At 41.0% G+C, this 17,914-nt stretch overlaps 3 protein-coding genes across 4 annotated transcripts; 1 reads left to right on the top strand and 2 right to left on the bottom strand.

The window, feature by feature from the left end:
• The first annotated feature begins 164 nt into the window (after window positions 1-164).
• On the top strand, window positions 165-7,178 carry fastkd1 (FAST kinase domains 1). Of its 2 annotated transcripts, XM_066687810.1 has the most exons (16): window positions 165-276; window positions 677-766; window positions 1,505-2,007; window positions 2,247-2,315; window positions 2,434-2,559; window positions 2,676-3,074; window positions 3,335-3,445; window positions 3,679-3,810; window positions 4,039-4,525; window positions 4,632-4,746; window positions 4,946-5,074; window positions 5,676-5,807; window positions 5,998-6,111; window positions 6,333-6,474; window positions 6,608-6,722; window positions 6,837-7,178. In XM_066687810.1, exons 3-16 carry the CDS (start codon window positions 1,673-1,675, stop codon window positions 6,927-6,929), a joined length of 2,499 nt encoding a protein of 832 aa, XP_066543907.1. In that variant the 5' UTR covers window positions 165-276; window positions 677-766; window positions 1,505-1,672; the 3' UTR covers window positions 6,930-7,178. The 2 variants fall into 2 exon arrangements, with proteins under 2 accessions (XP_066543907.1, XP_066543906.1); XM_066687809.1 differs by lacking the exon at window positions 165-276 and having other exon boundaries at window positions 464-766; window positions 1,659-2,007.
• Window positions 7,179-7,614: 436 nt separating this feature from the next.
• Window positions 7,615-11,007, bottom strand: klhl41a (kelch-like family member 41a). Its single transcript, XM_066687812.1, has 6 exons — window positions 9,810-11,007; window positions 9,290-9,447; window positions 9,052-9,159; window positions 8,591-8,776; window positions 8,257-8,403; window positions 7,615-7,973 (listed from the first exon to the last, which is right to left on the bottom strand). The coding sequence occupies exons 1-6, from the start codon at window positions 10,914-10,916 to the stop codon at window positions 7,862-7,864; spliced, it is 1,818 nt and encodes a 605-aa protein (XP_066543909.1). The 5' UTR covers window positions 10,917-11,007; the 3' UTR covers window positions 7,615-7,861.
• A 1,133-nt stretch (window positions 11,008-12,140) lies between these two features.
• On the bottom strand, window positions 12,141-16,538 carry bbs5 (Bardet-Biedl syndrome 5). Its single transcript, XM_066688077.1, has 12 exons — window positions 16,338-16,538; window positions 16,008-16,090; window positions 15,706-15,771; window positions 15,370-15,419; window positions 15,043-15,170; window positions 14,517-14,652; window positions 13,985-14,080; window positions 13,666-13,728; window positions 13,361-13,495; window positions 12,992-13,075; window positions 12,635-12,658; window positions 12,141-12,541 (listed from the first exon to the last, which is right to left on the bottom strand). The coding sequence occupies exons 1-12, from the start codon at window positions 16,397-16,399 to the stop codon at window positions 12,440-12,442; spliced, it is 1,029 nt and encodes a 342-aa protein (XP_066544174.1). The 5' UTR covers window positions 16,400-16,538; the 3' UTR covers window positions 12,141-12,439.
• Window positions 16,539-17,914: the final 1,376 nt, after the last annotated feature.

The raw sequence follows: 17,914 nt of genomic DNA, 5'->3' as shown, positions 1-17,914 counted from the left end.
GCTATTGTTGAAGGAGATTTTAGTGGCTCATTCATATTGAGTTGCTATACATATGCATTGATATAGATGTACACGTCTATTTTTAAATATGAACAAAAGAGACCAGCTTCAACATATGCATTTGAATATAATGTGCGTGCAAGGATATAAGATATATGCGGAATAAATGATCAAATAAATATTCATGCACAACTACACACAACTTGTTTTTATTTTGTGATGTCGCGTATAATCGGAGGGCTAAGGTACAGAGTAAGGGATTATAACAAAATCAAGGTAACCAAAACAACAAAACAGAAAAGGCAAACGCAGCAAAAACAATGCCACGACTGACTTGTTTTCTAGGCATAATCTGTACTTTATATATATATATATTTATTTCAGTGATTTTTTGCTTTCTGTTGCTTTGAGGTGTCCTCCACAGTGTGTTATTGGGACAAGAAAATCGTGATGATCCCTAAACACAGTCGCTTACTGATGGCCGTTTAGTGGGAAGTGAAATGGGATTTTAAGTTATTAATGTGTGCTGGGATTGGGATGTGGTGTTTGTCATCATGGCCTTGGGTGTAATTCACAGCTAAAATAAACTGAAGTAAATGAAAAATGGCTGTATATGTGATTCATGGAAATGCTGGGCAGTAGATGTTAACGTGCGGGTCACATGTGTGTTTGGCAGGCATGGCCCGGCTGTGCTCAGTGTGAATGTCAAACCTGTAAGGCCCCGCACACAATGAGGGGAAATCATCCCAACATATCCCACTGAAAGGTAATTATGTTTTGCTCGTTGTAAGAATAATTATATTGTAATCAACGTGTTTTGTTTGATTGTTTTTTTTATAAAGATATAAGTGCATCCACTGACTTTGAATGCATGTGATAAACTTGCAAACTAGCAACTAGAAAACAAATGAGTAAGTTGTGCATGGACAGAATGGCTCACTATAGCATTTGCCTTTAGATTATGGAGTGGATGTTGTATAGATGTCATTGGTAAAGGAGCTGTGTGTAGACGTACAATAAAACAAATATGAAGATGGTGTCTGTGAGTATTTACACAGCTCCACTGCCCTAATCCATGTGCGTGTGTGAAACTGAATTAAGGAGCCCTGAGATGCATTTTGTGCATCAGTTTCCTTATGGGTTCAGCTTCACATTACTGGGTGATTTGTCAGTCTGGGACAGTGAGGAATTACACTTCCATCCTTTTTTTTTATTCCATGAGCTTTCCTTCAAGTTCAATTACAGACAAAATGCATATCTGAACACCTCCTTATTTTGTAATTAAGCATTTACATGTATTTTGTATATATAAAAAACCTTTAATTCCTTTGTCTCATAATAGTCTTTCCATTTTTCCGTGGTAGTTCTTTCCAGATACATCTGATGTACAAATCAGTGCTCTGTGACAATTGACATTCTGTTATTTTGTATCTAAGCACAAAAATACAGTGCAAGATATTTCACAGCGCTTGTCAGTGTTATTAATATATATATTCCCTTCCAGGTGTTTTTTCAGCCCGCCCCGCAGATGTTACTGCACTTTGTTGCTGATGTCGTTTGCATTTCGAACTGTATGTTGCTGTGGAGCTTGTTTCCGTACCTGAAATAAGGACTCCTGAATGTGTTTTGTCTCCTGCTGCTGGTTCCTAACCCTGCAGACAGCGCCTGGACCATGTATCGGCTGAGGAGTGTGTGCCGGGCCTCCCGCAGGCTCTTTCACGCCCGGGCTGTAGCCGGCGATCAGGTGCTGGAGCAGCTGCATGTCTGCTCCAGCGAGGATCAAGTCTTAGATGTGGTGGGCAAGAACAAGGCCAAGCTCTCCGTGCGCCACGTGACCTGTGCCATGGACATGCTGTGGCGGTTCCAGAAGGACAGGCCGCACATACTACGCAGGGTGGACTTCATCAAAAACCACCCCCAGTTCCTCACCCTGCGTGTGTTGGCAGAGAACAAGATCGAGCTGATGGATGACAGTGTGCTGGTAGACACGCTCTACAACGTACTCAGGTATCAGATTAGTTAACCACGTTGTTAGTACTATAGGATATTTTTCCCATATTCAAATATATCTAGATCAAAAAGACCCTGCGTTCAGAGGAAAGGCAGAAAGACCTTCACACACTACCTTTCTGTACAATGTCCTTCCATATTAAACATTATCTTAAAAAATAGGTTCTTCTGATTTACTAAGGATAACCAGTAATTTCAGTTTTACATGACAGGGTTTATCGTTGTTTTCCTTGAAGGCTCAATGTGGAATTGCATGACTCTCTGATCCAGGAGCTGGTGACAGAAGCTTCGATCAGGATGGACAGGTGAGCCAGGATTGCTGTACACCCCCCTCGTACGAAGTAATTCGCGGCACACACTGTTGCTTCGCTTGCAGTGGTCTTGATATTCATCCGTAACATACATGTGATTTCTGATTCCCAGATTCCCAATGCAAACGCTGTCCAAGTTTGCCATCTGCCTAAATGACCAACATCTGCAGCACAGCCCACTCATGGGGAGCATTGCTGAGATTTTAAACCAGAAGCTGGACACCATACAAGATGCCAGGTGGGTGTGAAAGGGCAGGAGTCTTGGAAAGTGACTCACTGACAGAAAATCCTGTGTTTTGAGTTGTGATGGGTCACAGTACTGCTGTGTAAGTGTGGGGCGGTTATTATTTGCAGAGTCCTGACCACCCTGATGATCAGCGTGTCGGCCCTCATCTCTCCGCGGCTCCGGGACTCCCTCATCGAGAAAGCGGACTCCCTGCTGGACACCTCGGACACCTCTCATTTCAACAACCCCAGGAGGGTGGTCCAGTTTCTGCGCAACATCAAGCACAGCTATAGGCCACTGCTGCTGAAGTGCAACCAGATTTTCATTCGCAATATCAAGGATCTGGACGCAGAGTACATCAGCATCATCCTTGGGCTTTATCAGTCCCTCCAGTTCAGTAACTGTGACTTTCGCCTGGCTGTGAAACGGAGGCTCACCGAGCTGTTTGATTCCTGCACTGAGCCCACGTCCTTCAGCAAACTCTTCGCTTCACTTGGGCCCATTGCTGGAGAGGATACTAGGGAAAGGTGCGTTTCAATTTATGCAAAATGTATCTCTATATATCAAACTATCTATCGAATCTGTTTAGATTTGCACTAGATTTAATAAAACCTCACGTATATGTGTGTTTTTTCCATATTTAAGTTCTCTGTACACTGGATAATGACCTGACATATTTAACCTACATATTAAATTAATAAAGGTTCGTAAAAAGTGTGGGTTAACTCCAGCATGCATTTCGGGACAGATGCCAGTGGTTACATGATGGCACCCTTTGCTCTTGCAGGCTGGAAAATACTGCATTGCTACTGGCGGATGAGTTCAACTCCCAGCAGGCCCTGGCAGTGGCAGAGACCATGGTGGAAATGGAAAGCAGAAACCTCCAACTGATTAACAAGCAAGTCATCTCAATGACCCAGCAAGGACATTAGGCCTTCAGCTTTTGTGTATGATAAACCTTAGATGGCCCATGTTGATATGCTATCCTCTTTAAAATAAATGAAGAAAAATAATCCAGAATGAAGTAGAGCAAATTGTCTGATATTTGCAGAATGAAATAGGGATTGGCTGTTTTCTGTATGCCACGTTGTATGATACTAATCTTGCTTAAATTTGTAAAATTTATTTCAGAATTGCATCGATCTTTTACAAGGACTTAGATTTATGTAAACCCATGGAGGTGACTAGAATGACTCAAGCCCTGATTACGCTGCGCTACCAGAATCCTGACATGTTCGTCAAACTGAGGAGTATACTGGTGAGGTAAGTCAGGATTTTCAAATGTACAATTAAGACGAATCTTGTGGACAGTACAGAGAAGAAGGCCCCCCCATTTAGCCCTGGAAGGTTTAATCTCTCAGGGTTATCCTTAATTTTGCACTTAATTCAATATGAAAAGGTGTCAGATGGGAAAAGAAGATTATCCTGATACGCTTGTTACTCTTTCTGCCCCCGCTAACACTTGTGCTGTTGTGCCCTACTGTGTTTCAGTTACCTGCAGACCAGTGTGTATCCCTGTGAGGTGACCATGCTGACCCGGGTGCTGTCCATGCTGCCCTGTGCTCGTGTGGACGAGGCGGTGACCTCACGGGTGGACGCTGTGCTGCCGCAGTGCAGCCTCAGTGACCTAAACTCCCTGGCCATCGTCATCGCCAAGTGGGTGCGCAACGATCCCTCCCACAGGCACGCCACGCCAAGCGTCTATGTGAAGCTGCTGCAGAAGCTGAACATGGTGGGGCTGGAGAGGCTACGGCACGCAGACAACATGGATCAGCTGCTGGAGGAGCTCAAGTATGTCCCCGGAGAATGGTTTGAGGAGATGCTGCTGGAGGAGACCATGGGCAGCTTGCAGAGGCTGATGGACCAGATCTCGGTGAACAACGTCACTGAGCTCGCCCTTTTCCTAACCAGAACCAACCACCTCTGCACCGCTGTGATGGACAGACTCGCCGTAGTGGCCATGGAGCACATCGAGAAGGTGTGACAGGAACGTTGGCATCGGAACAGCCTGACAGAAATGATCGTTCTTGCGTTGATTTGCGTCCGTGAAAAGTGTTCATTTGTCTCGCTGGATTTCTTTTCAGATCCATTATTCCGGAACATATGCCACCATCCTGCCTTTCGCTATCCTGAACTACGATCTGCCACAAGGCGACGAGTTTTACAACGTCTGTGTTGAACACTTCAGACCACATTTAAGTAAGTAGTCTGATATCCTGATTCAGTATGCATGTAGTCTGTAGCTACAGAGTAACAAGAACATACTGTTTGCTTTAAAACACGTGTTTCAGCTCTACATGTATTAATTTTGCAATATAAGCACAATATGTTTGAGTTCAGCTGCATGTATATAAAGATACAATCAGAGTTATTTCAGAGTGCGTTTGTCTTTATACAGATTCCTTTGACCCCCATCTGCTGGTGCTGCTGGCATATTCTCTGGCAGTGGCAGATTGCTTCCCAGAGGATTTAATTCGGAAGATTTTTAATGTGGATTTCCTGGCCAAGCTGGATGCCCAGTTACAAAGTAAGGAAATGCTTTTCTTCTGAAGACTACAGAAAATCTATGTGAGAAACTGAAATCAAGTTTTTTCCTTTTTAAAATGATACTTCAGCCATTGTGTACATTATTGTTGAGGACTGGTTGAATAAAAGACAGAAGTGCAGCTTTGCAAATGCACCCATTGAAAACGAACTGTATCAGGAGCTGATGTGATTAGCTATCATTTGTTATCTTCAGTTCAATATCTTTCTGTCTGAATGTTTAGCACAGGTTTCCATCATTAGGCTTGTTTAACATTTTTGGTCTGTTTTTCTAGTTACAAATAAAAAGTTCATTTTCTGATATACTCAGTATCTTAATCAATATAAAACATTGTTCTATTTGACTGAAATTATCAATTACTGTTCAGAGGGTTTATAATGATCACAACACCGTACCCGGCTGTGAAAGCAATACAAATAATTGGAAGCCTATATTTTGAAAGTGGACGAATAGTCTTGTACTCATGTTTCAGAAACTGTCATAGCCTCATTCAGCGAGAGCGGGCATTTTTCCTTTGGTTGGAGTAAAGATTGTGTAAGCCTCTCGTCCCGTGCTCTGACCAGGCTGTGTCTTCCACCGCCAGCTCTTCCCGACGCTCTGAACATGCGGATCAGACTGCGGCTGATGGAGCTCAACCGAGCCGTGTGTCTGGAGTGCCCCGAGTTCCAGGTCCCCTGGTTCCACGAGAGATACTGCCAACACCTGCAGAGGAAAGGTGGATTCACCTGTCGACTGGGGCAGCCCTGCTGTGTAAAACTATGTTGATAATTTTAGTGAAGCGATAGTGGCTGAGTGACTGGCTCTCACAGCTAATAGCATGCACATGAAAATCTCTCTGATGTCACCACTTTAGCGCTTTAAGTCGCAATCATTTAGCATTTCACTGAATCTCAATATGATTGCAGGCTGTGAATCCATCAGCGCAGTTCAACAGCAGATCCATAAAATGCTGGGGGAGATTCTTGGAGGAATGAACTATGCCAAAGTGTCTGTACTTACGCCTTATTTCTATGCAATAGGTAAGTACTAAGACTGCAGTCTATGCTGTAGTCCATGTGAAACGCTGTCGTCTCTGTTGTGCGCTCAGTAACAGTAGTATTGCTTTTTCTTTTACATAAAAATGCCACTATAGAAAAATTGACCCAGAAGCTGTTTTCAGTTATTTCTGCTTTGAAACACTATCTACTCTCTGGTAAAAAGAATGGCTTTCATTTTAATAACCTACTCATGGTTCCACCAGACTTTGAATGTATCCTGGACAAACACAGGAAGCCCATCCCATACGTGGAGCCGAGGGTCCTGGTGACAGAGGGAGGGAAGGTGCAATGGGGGCCTGGCACTGCCTCCCAGGAAGGGACTGAACTCCCCCCAGGGGCTCAGCGGTAGGCATTTACCGTACTAATATTGTACGCACATGACGAGAGCATAACCAGTGTGCTGAAGAAATCAAATACCTTAACTTGTGGCAGCTGCAGTGTAAGAATTCAGTGTCACCTATATCCTGTGTCTTCTCAGTGTCGCTGTGGATTTCCTGGATTCAAAATCCTTCTGTAAAAACTCCCATCATATGAAAGGAGAGGCCATGATGAGGAAGAGGCACCTGGAGATTCTGGGATACCATGTATGCCAGGTGAGGGGAAATGTGTATCTCTAATATAATAATATACATTCTTGTGTTCCTGTTGCATTGCCCTCTCACAGCTTAATCACAGTTTTGTGATTGATTATACTTTCATTTAAACAGGTTCCTCACTTTGAGTGGAATTCAATGGAACTGTCGACAAATGACGCTTGGAAAGAATACCTGCGAAAGAAGATATTTGCGGATCAATCTTAATGTTGATCGTCAGATGTCTCAAAAGGAGGGACAATTTTTTTAGGACGATTGTATTGTATTGGAGAAATAAATATAATTTCTCTTGCAACTGGCATTAATGTTGTTTAGTGGACCGGCACTCAAATTAGCAGTAGCTTAGACGAGACAGAATGGGATGAGCTGGTCTGTGCTTACAGCCTTACGGTCTCTGAAGAGAAGACTGCCATAGTCACTGTAAACTTAGTGATATTAAAATACCTCCAGTTTAAATTTGTTTCCCCCTCCATCTTGTATTAGTGCTCCAAGATTTTTCCACTTCAAGCTTCAGGTTTTGCATTGGATGTAGCTTCTTGACTCTCCATGAAGAGCTATAAATATTGCCTCTTTCGAATGACCATGTATCAGTTTCTATATTACATTATTGATGTCACTCACCCCTTTACTGAACCACACTGGTATTTGCCTCTTGCAGCTGTCTCACACTATGCAACACTTGGAAACCTAAGAGACTGTGAAGAACAATGTTTTCTATACATCTAGAAGTGAAATTAACAGTTTGTGTTTACAATTTATAGAAATATATGTTTTAGTTTAAAATGTTTATTTTACAAAAAAAAAAAATCAAAGGAACATCAGATACAATTAAGGTATAATCTATTTGTAAATATCTATCTATAGCTAACGTCTGATAAAGATATCCATGAAAGCATGTGACGTTCATTTATTGAAGCTGTGAACAAATTTGATGATTTTCTGTAGAAAAGATGTATGTACAGTCTGATCTTGTACAGTGCTTCCCCTCACTGAGGCTACATCTCTGAGTCGACTGAAGAAAACTTAAGATTTAAACTCCCAGGTTTTTAAAGCATACTAACAATGGAGAGAAAATACATCTGCACAGCCCCTGTGGGCAGCGTTCCTATTAGAAACACTGTTGAGGTACTGCAGGCGCATTATAGCTTGGGCAGCTTGGTGACGTTGAGGCGGATCGGCACACAGGAGGCTCCAGAGGCGTAGCGGATCTCCCTCAGCATCCCCCCCCATTGCTTCTTGTCTTCTTCATACCTGGCACAGGGAAGACAGACACATTAGTCATCATTCTTCTTGTTTTTCCCCGTTTTATGTTGCTCCTTCAATGTTATAATTCTTTACTTAGTCGTCAGTAAACCAGCAGGGCATAACATTTATTTTTGATCCTCTAGATGAGCTAATTTGTGAATACAGATTAAAAACAGATAACATTAAAGATTATCAAAGCATCCAACATTTCAGTACCCCCATCCCCCCCCCCCCCAACCAGAAGTGCCATATAAGAACATAACTAATATATTTAAAAATTAAAACCTACTTCCAGACATCAGTAACTTCTGATGGGGCAAATTCTTTGTTTTCGAGCTGAACCATGGCAAACCCTCCAATAGCATACAAAGATCCAGCACTGCTGACAAGATTCACAGAGCTGCGCTCCTGGGGAAATTCGGTCATAACGTCCCACCTGAGAGAAATAAAATGTGCACACGTTGTTGTGTGTGTTAACGTCAAGTTACGCTTTCACTAATCCTAGTATGGGGACAGATGTTAGAACAGAAACTTTCATTTTTATTACAGTGATTGTTCAGGATTAAAATTATATAAAACCTGCACAGTGAAATGAACAGGCAGTTGCTCAATTTAACACTTACTTGTTAGTAGCGATGTCATAGACTTCACAGGCAGCTATGAGGCCATCTTCATTGACTCCGCCGGCCACCACAATTTTGCCATTGTGAACAACTGCCCCAAACATGGCACGGGGGCTTTTCATTGCAGCCAGCTCCTTCCACTCGGACTTCTTAGGGTTGTACATAAACATCTTGTTTATGGTTTTCCTATGAAACAGCGCCATGTCATTAACATTTCTACAATACATCTTGTTTAACAATTGCACCTTTTAAAATGGTTTTACTTATAAAATGCTTTTATTAATGTACGTTTGCTATTTTATACATTTAACAAGCATTCACTCTGCAATGTAACAAATAGAGGGTCTTTTATGATTTAGTAGTGTAGCTCAGAAGGAACATAATGGTCGGCAATGTTTGCTGAATGATAGAGCACTGACAGCTGTAAATTCCCCCATACGGTCTGTCCTCTATAACCTTACTTGTCATCTGTCTTTCCCCCGATGGAGTAGACTAATCCATTGTGTGAGACCACAGAGTGGCCATGGATCTTCAGTGGTAACTTCTTGTTCTCGCTCCATTTCATGGACCTGCAAAAAAATTTAGAATCACACAATGGGTTTAATTAAGCAATGAAATACACTGTTTTAGCTACAGACATAGCTTGGCCACATGACCTGAGCCTAGGTTGGGAAGTGAATTCAACTGTAGAAGACTTACTGTTGATCAAAGACCAGCACTGAATCAAGAGACAGGTCAGTCTGAAGGTCCTTCCCACCAACTGCAACAATGATGTCGTCATATTCAGACAAACCAAACAGACACCTGGGAGAGGGCATCGGGGGAAATGCAATCCATTCACCAGAAAGGCTGTCGAGCTAGAAGAGCGAGCAGAGGAGAGATCAGTCAGGGCACTATTAGTCCAGACTGGATTTAGCACTGCATTTCAGAACGAACGGAATAACCCTAGTAAAATTACACCAATTCTTAAACCACTCTATTACATATTATCTAGAAAATATCCCATTTAAATTATAAACTGGAATATAAATTGGCATGTCACTTACAAATGTCAAATGATTGCAGAGTGTTATGTTGATTTTAAAAGCTTTTTTAAACTTACACACGTTAAAGGATACTATAAAATATCTTGATAATAAAATATTTTTCGTTTTTTTAAGTTGTGGCTTTTCATTCCTGTTGAACATGCTCAAAAAAACAGAAGAGAATACATTGTTACCTGGAAGAAATAGCACTGCAGGGGGACTTCTTTGTTCTCTTCATCCACAAACAGTCCCCCGATAACGCAGACGCGCTTGTTTTTTGTGGTCAGACTGACATGATTCCTGGGAATCTGCTCTGCCATGGCTGCAAGGTAGCATTCGTTCTCATTGGGATCGTATGCCACAGCAGCAGTGTCGTTGATCATCAGGACAAAGTCTTTGACATACATGCCATGTCTGGGAATGTCGTTCAGGTACCCGGGCAGCAAGTCTTCATCTTCCACATCGCCGTTCACCACTCCATCACCAGATTCAGCCTTTTTCCCCGTCTCCGGGAGCTTCCCAGCAAAGGCATCTTTAACGACTTGGATTATCTTCAGCAGCTCGGGGTTCGTCTTGATAATGTCATCCTTTTCCACGTACTCCTTAAAGTACTTCTCCGGCAACAGGCGAAAGCGGATGCAGTCGAAAGCCTCGCTCAGATTCTTGACCCGGTTCTGCTTGTCGCTTCTGACCCACTTCATCACTGCTTCAAACACAATCTCTTCTTTTTCCACGTTCAGGGCATCTCCTGCAATAATAGCAATGAGTTCATGTGGAGCCAGCTGGAGGAAGTCCTCTTCTTTGGACAGGAACTCAAATCGGTCTGAAATATAGTCTCGTGAAGCTACCGCCAGCCTAGGGCAGTTTAAAAGGAGCCCAAGCCTGAATATGGCCAGGCAGTTGTTGAGGGCCAGCCTTTTCTGCAGATAGCTCACACACACTGTGAACACAGACGGGATCTGGAAGCGGCTTGCCACAGCAAAGATATCTTGCACGTTCTCATCCGTCAGGTCAATTTCAGCCGAGTAGAGGTACGTTACAATCATATCCATTATTTTGGGGTCCACGTTTTCCAGGACCACCTCCTTTTTACTCTCTTTCCCCTCCTCGGCAAAGAAAATCTCACGGAAATACGGGCTGCATGCTGCCATGATCAGCCGGTGGCAAGGCAAGCTTCTGTCTCCCACTTTGAGCGTACAGTCAATAAACTTGTTGTCATCCAGAAGTTCCTTGAGACCGTCCTGCAGCAGGGTGCTCTGGTAGAGACGCAGCTCTTCCTTTATGTCTTTTGTGGGGTCCATTCTGATGGAGACGTGGGTCGTAGTGGGAGGTGAAGGCCGCAGTTCTTGTCGGCACACAGGTCTTGCTGGAAAAAGGGCTGATCAACGCACAGAGCCCAGTCTGAAACCCCTGCAATTTAATCCTGCCCCTCTAAATATAGCCACACAGCCCAGCCTGTAGGAATTCAGGTTAGCCAAATTGGAAAGTTGTCCCACTCCTGCAGCTGTCACAGACTGAAAGAAGCAACTGTGGATTTTGGTCACTATGGGAATTGACAAGAGTTCAACCCAAATAAAAGAAAATGAGTATACATGTTTATATATACACACACATGTACACAAACCTTCATCATTGAGTTTAAAACTAAACTTCGATTAACTTTCTATGACATTTCGGCATGGGGTACTCACAGTCTGTGTGTATCTCTCTCTTTTCCTCCAGCTTTCCTTCTTTGGCTTTTCCTTCTTTTATCCCTATTGGTCTCCAGGTTTGACAAAGCACACCAAGCCTAAATCGTATGCTTCAATTAAGTAATCCCAGCGTTAAAAGTATAAAACCAGTGATGTGACTGATGAACAGCAATGCTAAAGATTAAGCCAAGATCACTGATCATTCTTAAAAGTTAAATATAGAATTGTGAAATATTGGAGCATTTCCGAACTATGTGAAGTTCAGGACAGTGAAGCTTCAAACAAAATGCGATCAGATGAGCTAATAAATCTCTGAGTAAGACAAGAAGGAGGGCGAGTGAGACAGCTGGGTGAAATGTGCGCACTTAAGCCCCGGGGTCTGATCTAACAGAGCAATGACGACTGAGCACTGATTCGGTGTTAGAATCATTCTGAACAATGACAGCATTATGCCACTCTAGGTGTGGATTTATTTATAAAATGTTTTGAATTGAATAAAGTCACAGTCCATGTCATTTTATATTCTTAATGTGTTGTGTTACTGCCTTCATGCAAGTGCTGGTGATCGGGGGGTCAAGAGCAGCTGCTAAAACAACAGCTGACACGTTTATTTACCCATTTGTAGAACAGTAGAGCAACTCTGGTTCATTTGAAAATAGCCACTGGATCACTATTCTCAGAGTTTTAAAACAACAAATGACTCAGTTTTCCCTCCATGTACAACATGTCTCTGCACCTGAGCCAGACATGGACCTTTTAAAAACACGTAGGCTTCATTTTGAATCACCACAAACCATATGCTTTCCTGAGAATCCATTAATGAACAAGTAAATGTTTGTTTCTGAATCTCATTTAATTATCCAAAAGCAGTACATAATAAATAGACAATAGCTCAAACATGTATGAATACAAAAATACGAAACAAGTCTATACAACAGTATATACAATATTTTATATGATTATTCTCAGCTGAATTAGCATCTGACATGTTTAATCACAGCTTATTTAAGTAAATATGATCTATGTAATCCAGCGCCTAGAATAATACAGAAAATACAAATGTTACATAAGAAATACTTAAAGAAATGTGTATTGGTTTTCAGAACCAAACATCGATAACAGAGATTACAAGCTCATCCCATGACTTCCCAAAGTCCTTGCAGAGAAAATCCATCTTTCAGTTTTTCAATTGCTAGTCCCAGTTCTTCGGAAAACACAGGCTCTCGATCTTGTTGCTTTCAATATAACAAAATCAAAATTAAAATGAAATACTATACTAATGACTAATATAAAGGCTAAGTTCAGAAAACATAGTTGGCGCACATTACCTTGTTACCATCAGCGAAGTATGCCTGGTAAAGAAAGAAAATAACATTACAATGAACATACATTCTATAAAGTAATTCAACACTGACAAATAAACACACTCACACAAATGTAATATCACTTTACTATCCCTATGTGCTTTGCTTATCAAATAAAAATGTGACTTTCGTTACTAATAATCATCTGTCAAAGCAGACGCATGAACGTTTCGGAAACCAGTTCCACACCACTCACGTTGGAGTGTATTTGTGGGACATTGTGGCAGTGTGCTTCAGCGCTGTGTTATTTTTAGAGCGTGAAGAAGAACGAAAGGCCCTTGGGGGGGATAAAGTGACATTTTCTCGACGTCGCAAACTCACGGCGAAAGCGTCGGTCTGCTCATCGGGCTCGATCTCCACGTCATCTTGCGCCTGCTCCACCGTCAGCTCCTCCAGGGGCTGGGGCTGCAACACAAGAGCCAGCTTCACTCACACCAGCCTCCAAACACGCCTGCTCACCTAGACAGACGTTCCACGCAAGCCACGCAATGTATGTGAGATTGTTTGACATTAACCACTCACTATGTGGCGTCAGCATGTGTTCTAAAAGTCACAAATTGTACTTCTTTCTTTCCATTAAAAGAGCAGGGTGATGCTGTTCTGTATTCATTAGGCATAAGGTCTCTTTCTTCCACTATACACGGATAAAAACAAAGAAATCCTAACATGCACACAAATAGAAAAACATACCTTTTCTTCCATTTCGTAGTCCACTCCAAAGATAGGACTCGCCGAGTAAACTTTGTGCAATGAGTTAATCTCCTTAACTGCGTCTTGAAGCTTGTCAATTGGGTCGATTTTAAAGCCAAGAACATATCCTCCGCTCTACGTGGATAAAATAAAATGGAGAAATAAGCAAAACTGAAAAATAATGATGTCATATGGCTGCCTGCCTTAATCCAAAGAGGACGTTAACATTTAATATTACATATGCAAACAGCGCCATTAATACTGGGGTCAGTAATCTGAAGTTGTAGGTTTAGGTTCAGATTTACCTGCTGGGAGCTTTCTATCACCAGTGCCAGTCCAAACTTTGAGTCCCTAATCTTGATGGAACGCTTTGAGGGAGACGGACAATAAAAGAAGGATTTATATATATACATTTTATTAGCACGGTCATGATAGCAATTCAAGGGTGGAATGCACAGGGTTCATTTCTCAAGCCATAAGAAGCAACAAAAGTTTAAAATAAACAATCAACGTTATGTGGCATAGATATATGACATTTTATTACTGCATTCATGTTTTATGAACCTACATGTTAAACTGAGTATTACTGAAATGATTATATAAATAATACTTATAAATACTTACAATCTGCAGATAAGGAATGCTGACATTAAAGCTGTCATTCATGTTAGCGTGCCAAACTATACGCACATTTGTGATGAAAAATGTTCCCAGGTTACCCTTAAAAAAACCAACAACAAATGTTTTGTCAGCACAGTCTGGGTTAAACAAAAATAAAGCATTTGAGATTTTCATTTGAGCATTAAGGTATTTCTTCCTATAATTATTGGAACGGGCATTAGAAGTGAATGACTTCTGGAACAAGGGTATGTGCATTCAGCAGTTGGGCAGTTGTAAATTCTTGCAGCGGAAGTTCCCAAAAATAAACCTAGGCCAGACTGTTAGGGAAAGCTCTGGAGTGTCATGTAACTTAAGCAGCAGTATGGGATTAGTCTGAGAAGAGGGACTGCAGTCTTCACTACTGAGTGCCGATAACATTAGCTGAACTCAAGCTTACAGCACGGCTTGGGATCAAATTCTCACTGACTGAACTCCAAAGCTAATCAGGGCATTTTTAAATGTAAAGATTTCAATTAAGTATAAGAAACCAAAATACCTGGTCACTGGACAAATTCCAAACTCCATTAATTTTGTCATACACTTGCTCCTGGGGTAAAAGCCTTAGCTGCTTCTGCAGAATGAGAGCCCCTCTTAGTTTCAGGTCACGGTACATTTTGGAGGTCTCATATGCTCTACAATGAAAAGGTAAGAGTAAAGAAATAGATTGATACAAATTATTTTGCTCTTGCTTGGCACTGACTTTAAAGTTCACCAGGAGAGATCTCTCACTTGGAAGAATAGGCCTACATCAGTTACAAGAGTCCCTACTCTCTTGATAACAGATGTTTATATGTTATCATACATATAGAACCCCCCCGCCCCAAACACACACGCACACACACACACAAAAGCGTTCAAAATAACTTATGGGATTTTTCCTTTTTAATATTAATCAGACAAAGGTTAAAAATGATATCTTCCTTTTATTGTACTCTTCAAAAGTAGGAGGTGTCCAGTTGACTTGATAATGTTCTCAAGCATTTCAAACTAAAATTAATACTTGCAAAGAAAACTTCCAATACCTGTGAACAGCAATAACTGACGTGAAGAGCCTTGGACTTCCAGGAACCACATTGGTAAAGATGAACTCAAACCTGGTGTTATTGCACTTGGTCAAGATGTAAAGTGCTTCAGTCTGACCTCGCAGTTTCTGAAACACAGCACTGGCATATTCAAAATGTGGAAAAAAGGTTCTACATAGAAACAAGTATAATAATGAACACAAAACCTAAAATAAGGTAAATGGAAAAACACATCCTAACAAAACAGAAGTAAATATATATTATCAAAGTAGGTATTATTAAAAATATTATTTAATTAAAAACATATGAGCATTTAGTTGTACTCACAGAATTTGCCGTTCTTGTTGTAATGTTTATGATACAGTTGTACCCAACCGCTGTAAAAGAAAAATCCAGATAAAATGTTTACGTTCCTTCTACTTTGTTTGCTTAATAACAACAACAACAACAACAACTAAACTGTATACTCCTAAAACCCTAAAAACTAAGATTTCTTCCCTGTAATTAAAACCACTTTAGTGAGAGTGAAAACAAAACTATTCAACCAGTGGCAGGCAAAATATTCCACCATCTCAGGGACAAACACCTGAAACACAGCTTAATTCACTGTGCATTACACTGAAAAAGGAAACAAACATGTTATACATAAGTTGTCTGACTCACACAGGTTGACCCTGGGCAGGGCCAGGGAATGCCAGATGATTCTTAAATTGGTCACCAGTAGCCTCCCTGTAAAACCAGCACATGTTAATGCATCTCTATGGTTGAAACAAAGGCACATGCACTCACACATTTACAATATGATCTGTCTTCTGAGCTTCATACAATAACTTCAAATACTATACAGAGCACTATTTTAGTGTAGGCGAATGTGCTCCTATTAAAAACGATGATGAATAAGTACAGACTGAATACAACAGCAACAAGAAGTGAATGGCGATGTTTTACTGCAGCCAGACTCTCACCTCTGTCCCCATTATTTCCCTTGGTATCTTCAATTGAATCCAGACAGTCTATGAGGACTTCACCTGGCCTGCTCTTCATTTGCCTTGTTAAGCCAGAACACATATGTTCAGTACAAGGCTGCCACTGACTTTTCTTATCATTTTAGAAACGTAAAATGCATGCAATCATATAGATGTGTGCAGAGGATGCATTGGCAGACAAATCAACACACGTCCAAGTGAACCAAATAAACAACGTTTAAAAACATCTCGGATTATACAGAGGCTTAACAGACTCACTTGACTTCTGGCTAAATTATATTATTAGTATATTAAATGCACGTTTCTTACTGTGGTGAAATGTCGAATCTGACATCCCTGTCCTCCCACAGAGCATCTAAAACAGAAGCCATGATCTCTGTGTGTGTGTTTTTGGCGTTATTGTCTTGTTGCGGATATATTATTATTATTATTAAGCAGGATTATTTCAGCCAGTCCTACTCGGTTCACAGCGTCCGTACTTTCACCACGACAACACGACGGGTAGCAGGAAGGACAAACACAACCCATGCCGTACGGCGACATAATATAAACGAGAACGCGATTCAGATGGGCCTTACTGCGTTTTTAATAATGCCATTCAAATATCTGAAGTCTGATACATTGTCTGCATGTGACACTACTTTATTTGCGTGGATTATTATGTATGGAAATACGCAGGTAGTACTGAGAAAGAGAAACTTTTTTTTTTTTTTTTTTTTGTAAAATGGCGACGCGAATTTCCGCAGATCTGCGCTGCTCCACCAATGGGATCGGTGGGATTGTGCAGATCTGCGCAGAACTGCGGATATCTGCGCTGTGAGAACATGACCGCTGCACAGCCGCGCAGCCCGTCACAGACCTGTGTTCAATACAACAGAAGTGGTAAAAACTGTTGTCTTATTGTATACTGTAGTGTGTGACAGCAACACCTTAAATGTAGTGTGGGTTACCTCACAGTGAAGTGTAGTGCCAGGTACTGTGATAAAAACAGTGAAGTAGTGTTTACCATGCTAAGATCAGAGTAAAGTTGTAACAGGGTAAAAGGTAGTTTGCTGCACTGTGGTACCAACACAGTAAAGTGTAGAGTGGTGCACTGTGGGAAAACAAAACCACGACTGAGTGTGTAGTGTACTGTAGCCTATTGACACAGTAACGCGTCGTGTGCTGGACTTCCAATTCAATATAGGAACCATAAGCTGCGTTGACATCAAACTTCAACCATACACAATGAAAGACCGCAAAGTGTTTATTTTAAAATAATGATATAACAGCGATTTGTTTACCATGCTACATCCCACTACGCCTTACTGTATGTTTACCACACTACACCACACTACAATGGTAGAGGGCATAAGTGTCACATATTGGGCCCATGGTCCTGTATGACATTTCTTTTTACCTTTAAACACTCTTAAGCTACCTTCACCACATTTTGTTATAGAGGATTTATGATGTGAAAATAGCTGAATTATGCTTGGGACTGTTTCCATTGTATGGTCAATAATATTAATAATAAAATAATAATACTTATTTATACTTATACTAACTGACATACTTTAATGGGCATGAACATACCTGCTATTATACTACAGCTACTAACCTACTTACATACTATGTGTGATGCACACTACTCCTAACTTAATGATACTATTACTTATTGGATTACAAACTATCACTAATATTAACCTGCATACTATTATTATTATTATTATTATTATTATTATTATTATTATTATTATTATTATTATTATTATTATTCCAGGGCGACTTACAACATAAATAATACATATCTAGTAATATATCATGCAAAAAGTACTTTTAACTCTAGTGTATCAGTTTATAAAGCTGTGTAGAAATATCTAAAATTAGTTTGCATGTGAGAAAAT

The sequence above is a fragment of the Amia ocellicauda genome, chromosome 16, assembly GCF_036373705.1.
Source record: "Amia ocellicauda isolate fAmiCal2 chromosome 16, fAmiCal2.hap1, whole genome shotgun sequence".
Lineage (NCBI taxonomy): Eukaryota > Metazoa > Chordata > Actinopteri > Amiiformes > Amiidae > Amia > Amia ocellicauda.
Note: the sequence above shows the minus strand (reverse complement) of the source record. Positions and strands in the feature narration are given on the sequence as shown.

Excerpts from the sequence above, each read along its gene's own strand:
- bbs5 (XM_066688077.1), bottom strand. The coding sequence starts at position 16,399 with ATGGCTTCTGTTTTAGATGCTCTGTGGGAGGACAGGGATGTCAGATTC. Across the intron at positions 15,420-15,705 it reads CCTGCCCAGGGTCAACCTGT|CGGTTGGGTACAACTGTATC; the intron begins GTGAGTCAGACA and ends TTTCTTTTACAG. Across the intron at positions 14,081-14,516 it reads GGAATTTGTCCAGTGACCAG|GGTAACCTGGGAACATTTTT; the intron begins GTATTTTGGTTT and ends GGTTTTTTTAAG.
- fastkd1 (XM_066687810.1), top strand. The coding sequence starts at position 1,673 with ATGTATCGGCTGAGGAGTGTGTGCCGGGCCTCCCGCAGGCTCTTTCAC. Across the intron at positions 2,008-2,246 it reads ACGCTCTACAACGTACTCAG|GCTCAATGTGGAATTGCATG; the intron begins GTATCAGATTAG and ends TTTTCCTTGAAG. Across the intron at positions 6,475-6,607 it reads CTCCCCCCAGGGGCTCAGCG|TGTCGCTGTGGATTTCCTGG; the intron begins GTAGGCATTTAC and ends GTGTCTTCTCAG.
- klhl41a (XM_066687812.1), bottom strand. The coding sequence starts at position 10,916 with ATGGACCCCACAAAAGACATAAAGGAAGAGCTGCGTCTCTACCAGAGC. Across the intron at positions 9,448-9,809 it reads TGCAGTGCTATTTCTTCCAG|CTCGACAGCCTTTCTGGTGA; the intron begins GTAACAATGTAT and ends TCGCTCTTCTAG. Across the intron at positions 9,160-9,289 it reads GTGCTGGTCTTTGATCAACA|GTCCATGAAATGGAGCGAGA; the intron begins GTAAGTCTTCTA and ends ATTTTTTTGCAG.